The sequence below is a fragment of the Bidens hawaiensis genome, unplaced genomic scaffold (assembly GCF_021521415.1).
Source record: "Bidens hawaiensis isolate Kalapana, Puna unplaced genomic scaffold, B.hawaiensis_p1.1 tig00009159_1, whole genome shotgun sequence".
Classification (NCBI taxonomy): domain Eukaryota; kingdom Viridiplantae; phylum Streptophyta; class Magnoliopsida; order Asterales; family Asteraceae; genus Bidens; species Bidens hawaiensis.
In genome coordinates this window covers 676,985-691,416 of record NW_027491673.1, presented here as the reverse complement: position 1 = coordinate 691,416, position 14,432 = coordinate 676,985, and the positions used below count along the sequence as shown (strand labels likewise).

The following is a 14,432-nucleotide window of genomic DNA, read 5'->3' as shown; positions in this document are numbered from 1 at the left end:
TTTTTTTTATCTACATGTTGTCATAAATTTTAATTAAAATCGAGCCGTGTCAAATTTATATCAAAATGTTCAATAAATGTTTAATAAATTTTGACCAAGCTCGGTTTTAACTAAAGCTTATACCAACAAATGTTTAATGAGTAAAGTTTATTGTCTATTTAAAGCGTACCTTAATGCTCATTTAAGACATTTCTACTTCACCTACACACTTGTTCTTGTTCATTTAAGTTACAAGGCATTTTACAAAGCTTTCAAAGAAGTTTTCATGCCAAAATGGTAGTGTTTTGATGATCTGAACCGAGAAACACACCATTCTAGTTACTAGTTATTGTTTTAAAATGTTTTTATTTAAAAACCTATAAATTGTGGGTGATCATCTAAATATGGTTGAACCGAGGATGGTCATTGAACAAGGCCAACCTTTGAGTAGAGCATCTTAAACTTTTGTGAAATACGGACTTTACCCGAAATAGATATGCAATAAGGTAATAGAGATAAATATATATGTATAATCTATAATTTAAAATAGATTTTTCATGAGAGTCGGTGTCAATATTTCTTGGAGTCGATTTCAAAATTTTAAGGCGTTTGGTGTCAAAATTTTCGTGGAGGTTGATATCAAACTTTTTCTAATAAGTTGCTCTACATACTAAAAATGCATGTCGTGAAGTTGCACCCAATACCCATAAAGCACGCGCAGCCCTGTCATATAAGATTCGTCTTGTTCAAAGTTGGGTCTACCACCGTATGCATATTGATATATCTCCTTCAACGATCCATTTGATTAGGGTTTGTTGATTCAAATCCTTAATTTTTTTCTCGGCCTAAATTTCTAACAGTTCCAATTGGCCATATTCTTCTTCTCAACATCAATTAGGCGTCTAGATTCAATATTCAACAACGAATTCGAGATCATTGTTTTTTTTTGTAATGATTTCATAATTGGTCGAGTCCTTTTCAACTTTCAGACGGAGCCACTTTTTACAGTAGTTTACGAGTATATTATTATTTAAGTGAAATATATGCTTATAACACCCTCAGATAAATACAAGTTCTATTATTTATAAGATACATGACAATACAACACAACACTGTCAACACAACACAACAATAACATGATAAATGCCTACACAACATGATAAAATAGTAGGCTATATATGAGTCATGCCTAACTCAAGCCTTAAACCAATTTGATCGGTGTATTAAATGACGTGGTCCAATCTACCATATTCACGCCAAGTATGAATGCTTGAGTATATATTTCCCTTGTCGAATATACTCTAATCCGCATTTTCTATCCAAACACGCCAATTGACAGTATAGGATTCCACAATATTTATTTAACTACCAGGATCATGTCACAAGAAATTAATATATACGATTACAAAGTGTTGTGTATAAGAAGTAAACCAAATTAATCAAAAGTTCAAAACTCATAGTAGTACTAGAAATTATATATGTGTTTGGTAGTTTAAACAAAATAACTAATGTCAAGACCATCACATAATAATTTATATTTCAAACATTCATTTAGAAAGGTGAACCCCGACAAGGAAACTCATACAGTACTACAGTAACACTTACATAATTTAGTAGATGATGGAAGCACATAAGGTTTGCAATTGATTTAGCATCATCTCATACTGATCTGCACCTGCAAGCTCATGGATGTCGAGAAATTGACTTGCGTTCACAATCACATTTTCAATTTTCTGCATGTCGTTCTTATGGATCTTTTTCTCCGAGCAGCTGTTTATAGTCTTGATTTTTGATTCAACGTCATATATATATTCTTCCAAGGCATTGCGAGCACATACCTTCCTTTTAAACTCTTGATCCTCAAGCCTGTACTTTTCGGCATCTATCAGCATCTTTTCAATCTCTTCACTGGAAAGCCTTCCCTTGTCGTTAGTAACCACCATCTTCCTTTTAAGGCCGGTGGTTGCTTCCTCACCCGAGCAGCTCAAAATACCATTAGTATCAATCTCAAAGACCACATTTACTTTTGATATACCCCTAGGTGCAAGTGGAACTTCAACATAAAAACTCCCTAACCAGTTGTTGTCTTCAGCCCTAATTCTCTCACCCTGATATACCGGGAAATCTATAGAACCTTGATTGTCATAAACTGTATAATAAATTCCTGACGTTTTGGTTGGTATTGTTGAGTTTCTTGGAATCATAACAGACATAGTACCATCATATGTATCCACACCAAGTGACAAAGGAGTGACATCCAATAACACCAAATCTTGAACCTTTTGAGTCGTCTCACCACGTAACTTTGCAGCAAGAATTGAAGCACCATATGCAACCGCCTCATCAGCATGGATTCTCTTTGAAAGCTCCTTTCCATTGAAGAAATCTTGCAGCAGTTCTTGTACCTTGGGTATTCTAGTCGAGCCGCCAACGAGAACAACTTCATCTACATTAGTTTTGTTCATATTTGCATCCTTCAGACAACTCTCCACTGTTTGTATGCACTTCTTAAACAATTCTGCATTAAGTTTCTCAAACTTTGCTCGAGTAATTCTTGCAGAAAAATCAATACCCATGTGCAAGCCATCAAGTTCGATTGTCGTTTCAACAGTTGAAGAAAGGGCCCGTTTTGCCTTTTCAGCCGCTACCCTCAACCTCCCTAAAGCTTTTTTATTGTCGCTGATGTCACTCTTATGCTTTCGGTTAAATTCTTTAATAAAGTAATCCACCATTTCATTATCAAAGTCTTGACCGCCCAAATGAGTGTCCCCTGCTACAGCCTTCACTTGTATCTTTCCCTCCCCATCAATCGTGACAATAGAGACGTCAAACGTACCACCACCCAAATAAAAAATAAGCACATTCGTTTCACGAGTTATATCATTTTTCATATCTAGTCCATACGCGATAGCAGCTGCAGTAGGCTCGTTAATTATTTGTAAAACGTTAAGTCCAGCAACATACCCGGCATCCTTTGTTGCTTGGCGTTGTGAATCATTAAAATAAGCAGGCACCGTGATAACAGCATCTTGTACAACTTGACCAAGGAATGCCCCAGCAACATCTTTCATTTTTGCTAGTATCATAGATGATATTTCCTCCGCTGAAAATTGCTTCTGCTGACCCTTGTATGTAACTACAATCTTGGGGATGCCACTAGTCCCGTTTATGACTTTAAAAGGCCATAAGTTCATGTCAGTCTGCACTGTTGCGTCACTAAATCTCTTTCCAATCAATCGTTTAGCATCTGAAATTCAAAAAAATAGAGTCCAAAATATATCATGTCATTCTGCACTGATTCGTCACTACATCTCTTTCCAATCAATATTTTAGCATATAAAAGTCAAGAAGCTAGAGTTCAAAAATGTATTAAACTCTAATGACATAGAATTGGTTTTTTTAAAAGTAGGTACTTCTGTGGAAAAGTGAAGTACTCTGCTATCGGACTTCAACTAACCAGCACAAGCTGATTTGCCTAGTCCTTTTTAATGTATCTAAATATATTTATTATTATTATTGTATTTGTTAATAGTCCTTACAAAATGATTTGAAGTCTGCTGTAGATAGTGGACTAGCTAGATTCACACAATGGTTTATTAAATCAAGGACAAGATGTATAAAGCACATACCAAAGATGGTGCAAGTAGGATTCATAGCGACCTGGTTCCTCGCACCTTCACCGATAAGACGTTCAGCTTGTGTGAAAGCAACGCATGATGGTGTAGTCCTGTTGCCCAAATCGTTGGGTATGATCTGAACTTGGCCATGCTGCCAAATTCCCACACAAGAGTATGTTGTTCCAAGGTCGATACCAATTGCGGGTGCAACTCCATTATTGATCTCAAGTTCTCCTTGTCTGGCCATACTCTCCCAACATCAAATGAAATAAACCTAAGTCAAAAAGCAAAGGATGTAATATTGGATTCAATATCTAAATGTATCTTAAATTACCTTACTTTTTAGCCCTCTTCATGTTTACACTTAAATCTTCTTTTACTATTAATTAGAATATACAAATGCTTCTGCAATTTTGTTTGATGTTTTCAACTTTATACTACTTACAAAGATATTTTCTTAACAACGTTTAGAACCACCCATAATACCCGAGTGAGTTTGACATGGCCGTATCCAAGGTTTCAAGTGCCCAAGACGAGTACTAATAAATACCCTTCTATAATTTTTTTTCCCCAAAACTGATTGTCTGTTACTGATCTACTTCATTACTAGGCTCAGACCCAATAACAGTTTATTAGATTTTTTAACGCTTAATGAACTTCTTCATGTATTTTTGGCACTTATTGGTGTTTCCTAGGCGTGCAAACGAACCGAACATTTGGTGAACTGTTCGGAGGGACCGTTTATTTAATAAACGAACAAACACCAACACGAACAAAAAGTTTGTGTTCCTTTAACTAAACGAACGAACATGAACACATGTTTTGTTTGTTTATTCATGTTCATTTATGTCTGTTTATTTATGTTTGTTTACATATTAATAGCAAATAATTAAACATTAATTGGAAGACTTATCTACTTAATGGTTTTATATTTGTTCATTGTGTTCATTTATGTTCGTTCACGTTTGTTTGTGTTCATTTAAATTTGTTCATATATGTCCATTTATGTTTTCGTGAATTGTTCTTTTAGATTTTAAACAAACACATAAACGTACATGAACATGTTCATTTTTTTAAATAAACGAACACGAACACAAAATATGTGTTTGATTAAGTGTTTGCGTTTGTTTAAAGTTAAATGAACACGAACATACCCTTGTTCATGTTCGTTTACAGCCTAGTGTTTCCTATCAAACATTTTCAGCCCAGTTTACTAATAAAGTTTAAAAAAAGTATATATATTTATATAAAAATGTCATGCCCCTGATCGAGATCGTCTTTGTGTATGGGGTCCATGTGTCATCGTAGCCAAGTGTTACTTAGATAATTAAATAAAATAAAACATTTTGTGGTTAGGAAGAAAATAATAATGGTGGTTAAGAAGAAAAGAAATATATTGTGGTGAGATTAGCAAAATGAACGAACAAGTTAAGGTTAGGTTGATTTGGACTCAGGCGGCGGCGGCGGCAGTATAGTCTTCTGCAACGTCCTCTATTCAAACTAACTCAGAGAATATGAAGAATAAAATAAGATGAGAAATTAGGGTCTTTGATAAAAACACCCTTTTTGTACCTTTTTCCCCCTCTTATTAACCTTTTATTTTTCTTTTTGATTAAAAATTCAATTACATATTTCCTCTAATCTATCAAAATTACAACTTTACCATTTTTCTTCGATGACCAAATAACCTACAAGACTCGAACCCAAATCAAAGAAGAGAGTGTTTGGTTAAAGCTTTTAGAAATTGTTTATTTGTTTTTTTCAAAAAGCAATAGTCATTTCTAAAAGCTTTAAAAAAGAGATTTTCTAAATTACTTATTTGCTTCTTGAAAAGCATATAAACAAATAAGCAATTTCTAAAAGCTTAGCCAAACACCCCCGAACCTTGACTCATGATTGTTCATGGTTCGACTGATCAAGAAGGAAGACAACGACGATCAAGCCAGTTGCTCTCTCTCTCTCTCTCTCTCTCTCTCTCTCCCGTTATCCAAATACCAAGTCGAAACCTAATCGGGTAAAAGGATGTGATGTTTTTGTTGATTGGAGATGGCACAAGCGATGGGTGAGGATTTGTTTTGGTCGGTCAAAACTCAAGAAATGGATGTGGCCACAAATACACACATATGAAAACATATGTGACTGGCAACGAGTGGGGGTTTATCTGTTAAAAACCATGGTTGTGGTTGGAAACCTACAACTCTTCATCATAGGTGGCCGGAAAAACATAAATCTGAAGCTAATCAATGAATTTATGAATCATAAATCATTTGTTAAAAAAGGTATCTTTGATAGGAAATCAATCAGTAACCGATAGTAAGTTAATTCGAATATAAAATAAATAGATCAACGACATAATGTACTTGCTTATATCCACACCAACATTGAGAAATGTATACATAAAAATATATTATATTATTGTTATTATTGAAATTTTACTTTTATTTAATTCAACTAATTGGTTAAACACCGAGTGAAAGATGGAGAAAAATATAAGCTTATATAAAAATCAACTACTTACATATGGTCAGACATACTCAATACTTTAGATTGAGAGAAATGACGAAGTTTCAATTTCGATTAATTTTAACTTGCTTGGTTTTTTTCTTGTATGTTTTCTCAAACCACTTGCTTAGTTTAATGAATGTACGAGTAGAGATTTCCAAACATTAAAAACTCAACTCACTCAACTAGAGATTCAAAAGTTTTCGGACCCAACCCGACATATCTTCACCGGATCCACCCTACCTGAACCTTCGGGTCAGATCACGTTCCAGTTTTTCAGAGGAATCTTACCTGGACCCAAAACCAAACCAAAACTGGTTCCACCTCCACCTGGTCAAAATCCGAACCATCCAAACCCGACCCGGATCGCATAACTATAACTCTAAAAGATGACCAAGCTAGACACAATGGGCCTAAAACAAGCATTTGAAAGCCCAAACTCCAGGACCAATTAATTTAAACCAACAGAAGCTTCTAGAAACCCATTACACCACCGATAAATACTCCGGCGAGCCTCAAGAACCAACCGATTGAAACTCCGGCAGCCATGGGCGTTGATTACTACAAGATTTTTCAGGTCGATCGGAACGCTAAAGACGATGACTTGAAGAAAGCTTACCGCAAATTAGCTATGAAGTGGCACCCAGATAAAAACCCTAATAACAAAAAGGATGCAGAAGCCAAATTCAAGACGATTTCTGAAGCCTACGATGTACGTGTATCGGAATGTTGGTTTTATTACCTTAATTTGATGTTTATTTGTCTAATTTTGTTTGTTTTAAATTGTGTGTATTGGGTATTTGTTAAATTAAGCTTGAATTTTCAAAATTTGTTGGTTGATTTTTGATTTGGTGAGTTGGGTTTGGGAGATTAAATAAAGTATTGAAATTGATGGGTTAATTTGTTGGGGTTTATCAAGTATTGAACTTTATAAATTAATTTGATTAAATTTGATTAATTAATTTGATTGAAATTCATAAATTATTTTGTTGAGCTAAGTATTGAAATTTATAAGTTAATTTGATTGAATTTGATGATAAGTTATTTTGTTGAGCTAGGGTTTTGTGAGATTATCAAGTATTGAAATTTACAAATTAATTTGATAAAATTTATAAGTTAATTTGTTGAGCTGGGATTGAAATTGATAAATTAGTTTGATTGAAACTGATAAGTTAATTTGTTGAGCTCGGATTGTCTGAGATTTGTCAAGTATTTAAATTTATAAATTAATTTGATTGAATTTGATGAGTTAATTTGTTGATTTGTGGGATTTATCAAGTATTGAAATTGATGAATTAATTTGATTGAATTTGATAAATTATTTTGTTGAGCTAGTGTTTTATGAAATTTATTAAGTATTGAAATGAAATTTGATAAATTTTTGTTTTTTATTCTTAGGTATTGAGTGATCCACAAAAGAGGGCAGTTTATGATCAGTATGGTGAGGAGGGATTGAAGGGGCAGGTACCACCACCGGGTGCCGGTGGGTTTTCGGGAATGTCGAGTGATGGTGGCTCGACGACGTTTAGGTTTAATCCCCGAAACGCAGATGATATATTCTCTGAGTTTTTTGGGTTTTCTAGCCCGTTTGGTGGGATGGGAGACATGGGAGGGTCACGTGGCGGACAGTTTCCAAGGAGCGTGTTTGGTGAAGATATATTCTCTCAGTTTAGAGGGGCCGGCGGCAGTGAAGGGTCTGCTAGTATGCCGCCAAGGAAAGCGGCGGCAATTGAGCGGACATTGCCGTGTAGCTTGGAGGATTTGTATAAAGGGACCACAAAGAAGATGAAGATCTCGAGAGACACCACTGATGCTACTGGGTAAGATTTGGTTCTGACAATATTAATTTGCATGCATTTTGACATATTAGACAATTTTACTGAATTTGGTAAGTTGATTAGTTATGCTCTAGATTACTGAATTTGGTCTTTGTGAATAATAAGTTATATATGCTGCAGTCTTAGGATAGTTTATTATCAAGTTATGGCAACGTTCATAAACCTTCCAAATTTGGTGTATCTTAAACTGTATACCTAAATAAGAAATAGTAACGAATATTCGACTTACTTTCACTTTGTTTCTAATTTCGTCGTTGGACCTTGAAGGTCGAGACTTTGTGCAACTTTCAAACATGGATATGACGTTTATCCAATTATCGAGAACTGTTTTAAAAACATTTGATTTTTAAAGCTGTTAGAAAACCCCTGTATTTCACATAAGTTTTTTTATAGTTTTTTCTGGTGAAAGATCATCTGATAGATGGAAAATATTGTGTTTGATTGTTTGAATTAAAAGGTGTCAATATTATTGACTATTTAACGTTTTTGATTTCACGAAATAATCATATGAAAATGAATATACTTCCCAGTGTTGTGTGACATAGAACTATTATAGCAAAAGCTTAAAAGAAACTGAAAGAAAAAGAATATTCATAATGTATACGCAAATGTGACTTACTCGCTTTAGACAGTATACGCAAATGTGACTTACTCGCTTTAGACATATTTGCATCTGTAAATCTTGTCATAACATTGTTATCATATAATTAGGTTCAAATATTACTTTTATTTAGTCTTGCATTTAATGTATCATATTAGGGTAATTAGGTCATTTATAGTACGTGTTGAAACGGGCCAGACAAAAACCCTTTTCTATTTTCATTTTGAACAACTAATTATAACAATCATTTCATTTCTTGTAACTAATGAATCCTTTAATCATGACTGTAGGAGACCGACAACAGTGGAAGAAATCCTCACAATAGAAATCAAACCCGGGTGGAAAAAAGGCACAAAAATAACATTCCCTGAAAAAGGAAATGAACAGCGAGGTGTAATCCCTTCAGATCTCGTCTTCATTATCGATGAGAAACCACACGCGGTTTTCAAACGAGATGGCAACGACCTCGTCGCCACCCAAAAAGTATCACTAGCAGAAGCTTTGACGGGTTACACAGCCCAAATCACAACACTTGACGGTAGAAACTTAACGATTCCTATTAATTCGGTAATTAGTCCAACTTATGAAGAAGTGGTTAAAGGTGAAGGTATGCCAATACCGAAAGAACCAAGTAAAAAAGGTAACTTGCGGGTTAAGTTTAATATTAAATTTCCAACTAGACTTACTTCAGAGCAGAAGACCGGGATGAAGCGGTTGTTGAGTTCTTCTTGAAGCGGCTCGGGTTTAATTGTATTTTGTCATTTGTGGGTGAAGTTATAGTATAGTAGGGTGTTGGATTTTTTTAAGGAATCTTTGTTGTTTATGGTGTTTTGAGTTGTGGAGATAAATTTTGTTTTGCGTATGTGGTTTTGGATGATCTTCTGGTAAACTTCTAGACTATAGATTTGGTATTTAGGTTGGAAGTACAATGCTACATATGTCTCTTTAGCGATTGGAGATTTTTATTAAATATTATTTTGTGTTCGTGTACTTCGTATTAGAAGTGTCGTGCCAGGGCCTAGTAACGATTTTGATTCTTCTTGTTTAACGGTTTTTGGAATTAACGGAATATCCTTTTAGTCCTTCATGAAAAACACCTTCCTTTTTTGACCCAATTTTGAAAGATATAGGTCAAAATAAGAAAATGGAATTTTAGAGTTTAAAGAGCTTTATAAAAAATAAAAAATAAAAGAAGAAAAAGCATTTTTTATTTGTAAAACAAATACTAAAAGAACTTGTAAAAGGAAAGAAAATTCCATTATTTATACCGCGAGAAATATACAAATCAAATGAAACAGAAATAGAAAATGATTCTATAATATGCAATCCGAGAATTCATGAACATGTTAGCGTATGGGTGTTCAATAATTTCATTTTGTTTCGTTTCGAATTTTCTAATTATTTGAATGAAATTGTTCGAATTTTGAAAATTTGAAGTTGTATTTAATGCTGACTATACCCTTAATGGTATAATGCCCGTTTAGTGGTCAATGGCAAAAGTCAACAAATTGGCATAGACTGTGACGTGGCGTTCAACCCCATGGTTAATCCCATGACCATACGCACAGTTCTAAGCATTCCCATCTCTCTAGGTGTTAAAAACGCCTTCCTCCATGGTCTTATAAACGAGATGGTATACAAGTTTCAACTCCCGGATTTACAAATAATATCCATCCTAATTATGTTTGTAGGTTAACAAAATATGTATACGTGTTAAACCAAGCACCACGAGCATGATTTGAGAGGTTTGCCACATTGTCAAAAATGTGGTTTGCGATTAGTGAGAACTCGCTTTTTGTTTATACAAGAGGAAACCAAATTGGCTATTTGTTACTATACGTGGACGATATTGGTTAGACCACTTCTAATAATACCCTTCTTCGACGCATTAATCAACCAGTTATCGTAAGAGTCATGAATGTTGTATCTCAGACTTCACCATTTTCTTTGGATACATGTCACTTGAAGTAATGGTGGCCTGCTTCTTTCTCAAAGTATGCCAGCAAAATCCTAGCTCGAGCAACCAAGTCTTACTGTAAATCATTGGCAACTTCGGTTGACACAACCTCAAATCTAAGTGCAACTAGTGGCAATCTACTATCAGATGGTACGTTATACTAACAAGTTAGTTTGGGGTATTGCAGTACCTTACATTTACTCGACTTTATCTTAACTTATGTGGTATAGTAACCTTACATTTACATTTTTTAAAACGGGTCCTTCTTTGCTTAAAGGGTACCATTGAACATGGTGTATGCATCTTACTATTATAATCCCAACAGCTGATTGCATATTCAGATGTCGACTCAGGAGGAGGGGGTGTCCGGATTCATGCCAATCTTATTGTGTCTTCTTGGGGGGGACAACATAATGTCGTCGTCATCCAAACGACGACAACCGATTATTCCCAGTTGTAAACCAAATAAGAGTATAGGAGTGTTGCTGTAACATCCGGCTTCTCGCACCAACAATATTGTCCGTTTTGCCCACGAAGATCTCACATATTTGTTTTTTGGTGCCCATGTTGAGACTTCCCACGAGGTCACCCATCCTGCTACTACTCTCACCTGAGCACGCTTAACAGTGAAGCTCTCCTCTTGTCCACTACCATTAAGCCCAAAATACACTGGTGATTTAAGAAACGGGACAATTACTTATTAACCAAAGATCTCTCATGTCCACAGCCGATGTGGTATTTGCCTAAGGTGTTACAACCCCCACCCCCTTTTGGACTCATCATCCTCAATGAGGATTGACCCACCATCCAATCCAAGATGTGAGATTTGCCAAGGTGTACCTCACGACACCCTTAGGAACTCACCGTCTCTGATGAGGTTTGCCCCACCATCCCGAACGACACAGGCGTGGCTCTGATACCATTTGTAACATCTGGCCCCTCGCATAGCCAATAGTGTCTGTTTTGCCCACAATGAGCTCACGGATTTGTTTTTGTTGCCCAGGTGGAGACTTAAGATGAGGTCACCCATTCTGCCACTACTCTCATCTGAGCAAGCTTAATTGTGGAGCTCTCATCTCGTCTACTACCATTAAGCCCAAAACGCGTTAGTGATTTAAAAGGCAAAACATTTACTTATGAACCAAGGATCTCTCATCTCCACGACCGATGTGGTACTTGCCTACGGTGTTACAGTTGCAAACGCAGCAACCGAGACAAGCTGGTTACAAAATGCAACATCCTGAAACTTTCGAGTCAATGACAAGTTACAAAAGATGAAGAACCAAAGATGAAAAATTGATATCTAGTCCCATCCATAAACAAACCCATCATGATAAGCGACGTGAGTCTCACAAAACTCAATCACGAAGCGTGACACCACCACTATCACCTGATCATCACCATCGTCGTCGCCGCCACCACCACTTGACCACTAACGCTACCATCATTGCGGCCACTGCTAACGCCTAACCACCACCGCCACTGTCCCCGCCTAACCACCATTGTCACCACTGCCATTTTTTTTATATTGTAACCTTTTATTTTATTTTTAGCTAGGTGTGTATATTTTTGTCATTTGTATGTCATTATTTGCGGGGGTTTTACTACCAAACAACATAATGTAATAATTAATTTTATTTTTATACTTTAACCAAACAAAACAAATGAATAATAATGATCCATATTATTCTCCTATCCATTCTATTCCCTCGTTCATTTTATTCCGTCCCTCGTAGTCGTTCCGTTACCTTCTACTAAACACATCCATTAATGCTGAGTGAAGTAACATTCTAAATTCTAAGCTTCATGCAATGTTGTTGAGACCGGACCGGACCGGCCGGTCGAACCGGTTCAGCCGGTTGGACCGGAAAACCGAACCGGTTGAAACCGGTTTTGTATGAAATTTTTTTTTTTTTTAAAATCGTTTTTTAAGCTTGACCCGTCATTTTTTACCAAATTTGTTCGGTCGGTCCGACCGGTTGAACCGGTGAACCGGGAGGCTGTCTGGTTTAATGTCCGGTCCGATTATGAAAACATTGGCTTCATGTGAGCTGTAATATAAATGTGAGTAATATAATAATTCAACCCCTCCGGGTGTAACATTATCTTTCTTTTACACTTGGCTACAACTTTATCTTTCTAACACATTATCCAAATCGTTTATTTTAATTGTCACCATTATTTTATGTTTGTATTGTCTAGTTTTTCTTTTATTTGGACCGTTGGTGTTTGATAAGGAGAGAGAAGAGAATTAGATAAAATGGAAATCCTAGTAAATCATCATCACCTTCACACATTCTCTCCACCTATCCCCACCACCGTCAAAGTCCACGCCAACGCACAGCAACTGATACAGTCCGGCACGGTGGTGGCCGTTCTCCCGAAGGATGCAGCAGCAGCCATGAATGAAGGAGGTTACAAGCTCTTGGATATCAGGCCAGAATGGGAGAGAGAGAAGTCACGTGTTTGTCCAGGATATGGATAATGGACCCGTAACACTGTTGAAGAAATGGGTTCACTTTGGTTATATTGGTTTGTGGACTGGTCAGAGTTTTACTATGATTAATAGTGAGTCTCTTGAACAAGTGGAGAAGATGGTTCCTGATAAGTCAACCAAACTTATTGTTGCATGTGGAGAAGGTTTAAGGTAATTAACATTAACTAATTAATAACTAACCTAAGTAACTTTAAAAGTATTCATGGATGTTTATATGTGTATATATCGGAGCATCACAATGTAGCGGTTTCGGGGCGCTTTTATGGATGTGGGGGGGGGGGGGGGCGCGTTCTTGTAGACGAACGTGCTGGATTAGGTTGGGTTTTCTTTTTCGTATTTTTTAATATTTTAAAAAATTTATTATAGTTTATAATGCATAAATGAATTAGTTATTTTATCTATACTATTAAAGATAACTTTGGTGTCGCAAGGGCTCTATTAGGCCATTTGGTGGCATCTTAATGATTGATTGGGATTTTTTTTTGTGTTTTGTTTAGTTATCATAAAGTAACGAACATAAGGTAAATCGACCGAATGTCAATTATGTCTTTTTTTAGTTTCAGTACTATAACGAACATGATGATGGAAGCTGACCGAATTCGTGTAGACTCACTGTATTTTGTTTTAGTCATGGTACTGTAACGATGTAGCGAAAACCGATTGAATGCCAGATTTGTTATTGTTTTTTTTTTAGTTTCAGTAAGGTAACACACGTGATGGAGACCGGCCGAATTTGCACTGACGCCGCCTGAATGGCCGGGATCGACAACGCTCAGGTTTACCAACGTCCGAGTTTTACCGACCGACACAACCCTGTTATATATATATTTTTTGTTTTAGTTTCGATACCATAACGCACGTAACCGAAACCGACCGAATTCGCGTCGACTTACCGCATCGACGCTTGGGTTTATCACCGACCTGCCCCTGCGCAACACGCTAGATGAAACACTAGTTAATAATAAATTTAAAAAGTGGTGCTGCAATGGAAGTGTTTTGAGTGTTTTTATCCTTTACCCTAAAGGTTTTTTTTTTTTTTTTAAATACGAGTTTTTTTATGTTGCAACTGATTGGACGCGTTTTAACCCTTACTGCTGTCATATTTTGATTTTCGGTCCGTAGTTGTTTATTAATTCTGTATGTTTCAGGTCAATGATGGCAACATCAAAGTTACATAACAATGGATATACTAATTTGGGATGGTTGGCCGGCGGATTCAACCGTGCCATTGAAGGAGATGTTCAAGAAGTTGAGGGGCCAGAGAAGTTGCAGTATGCCACCATTGGAGGTGTCTCTTATTACTTCCTTAAGCTCCTGCTTTTGTTACAAGCTGTGGGGAAAAATAATTGACTATCATATTGACTTTGACCTTAAAAGTCAAATATACCCATGGATCTTTATGTCCCTTCAAGTTTTGAAACATTTTGAAGTTAATTTAAGA

General features: G+C 36.1%; 2 protein-coding genes and 1 pseudogene across 3 annotated transcripts; 2 read left to right on the top strand and 1 right to left on the bottom strand.

Annotated features, from left to right (window-relative positions):
* Positions 1–1,432: 1,432 nt before the first annotated feature.
* On the bottom strand, positions 1,433–3,958 carry LOC143531396 (heat shock cognate 70 kDa protein 2-like). The gene is made up of 2 exons (XM_077026706.1): positions 3,609–3,958; positions 1,433–3,226 (listed from the first exon to the last, which is right to left on the bottom strand). Exons 1-2 carry the CDS (start codon positions 3,841–3,843, stop codon positions 1,590–1,592), a joined length of 1,872 nt encoding a protein of 623 aa, XP_076882821.1. The 5' UTR covers positions 3,844–3,958; the 3' UTR covers positions 1,433–1,589.
* A 2,645-nt stretch (positions 3,959–6,603) lies between these two features.
* LOC143531395 (uncharacterized) lies at positions 6,604–9,455 on the top strand. Its single transcript, XM_077026705.1, has 3 exons — positions 6,604–6,810; positions 7,497–7,918; positions 8,828–9,455. The coding sequence occupies exons 1-3, from the start codon at positions 6,646–6,648 to the stop codon at positions 9,267–9,269; spliced, it is 1,029 nt and encodes a 342-aa protein (XP_076882820.1). The 5' UTR covers positions 6,604–6,645; the 3' UTR covers positions 9,270–9,455.
* Positions 9,456–12,754: 3,299 nt separating this feature from the next.
* On the top strand, positions 12,755–14,425 carry LOC143531363 (rhodanese-like domain-containing protein 10 pseudogene; annotated as a pseudogene). Its single transcript, XR_013135012.1, has 2 exons — positions 12,755–13,141; positions 14,140–14,425. The product of XR_013135012.1 is annotated as a rhodanese-like domain-containing protein 10 pseudogene (transcript).
* Positions 14,426–14,432: the final 7 nt, after the last annotated feature.

What these genes read in the sequence shown, in the direction of transcription:
- LOC143531396 (XM_077026706.1), bottom strand. Translation starts at nt 3,843, where the DNA reads ATGGCCAGACAAGGAGAACTTGAGATCAATAATGGAGTTGCACCCGCA. An exon ending in TCCTACTTGCACCATCTTTG is followed by an intron (nt 3,227 to 3,608) that starts GTATGTGCTTTA and finishes TTTGAATTTCAG; the next exon opens with ATGCTAAACGATTGATTGGA.
- LOC143531395 (XM_077026705.1), top strand. Translation starts at nt 6,646, where the DNA reads ATGGGCGTTGATTACTACAAGATTTTTCAGGTCGATCGGAACGCTAAA. An exon ending in CGATTTCTGAAGCCTACGAT is followed by an intron (nt 6,811 to 7,496) that starts GTACGTGTATCG and finishes TTTTATTCTTAG; the next exon opens with GTATTGAGTGATCCACAAAA. An exon ending in GACACCACTGATGCTACTGG is followed by an intron (nt 7,919 to 8,827) that starts GTAAGATTTGGT and finishes TCATGACTGTAG; the next exon opens with GAGACCGACAACAGTGGAAG.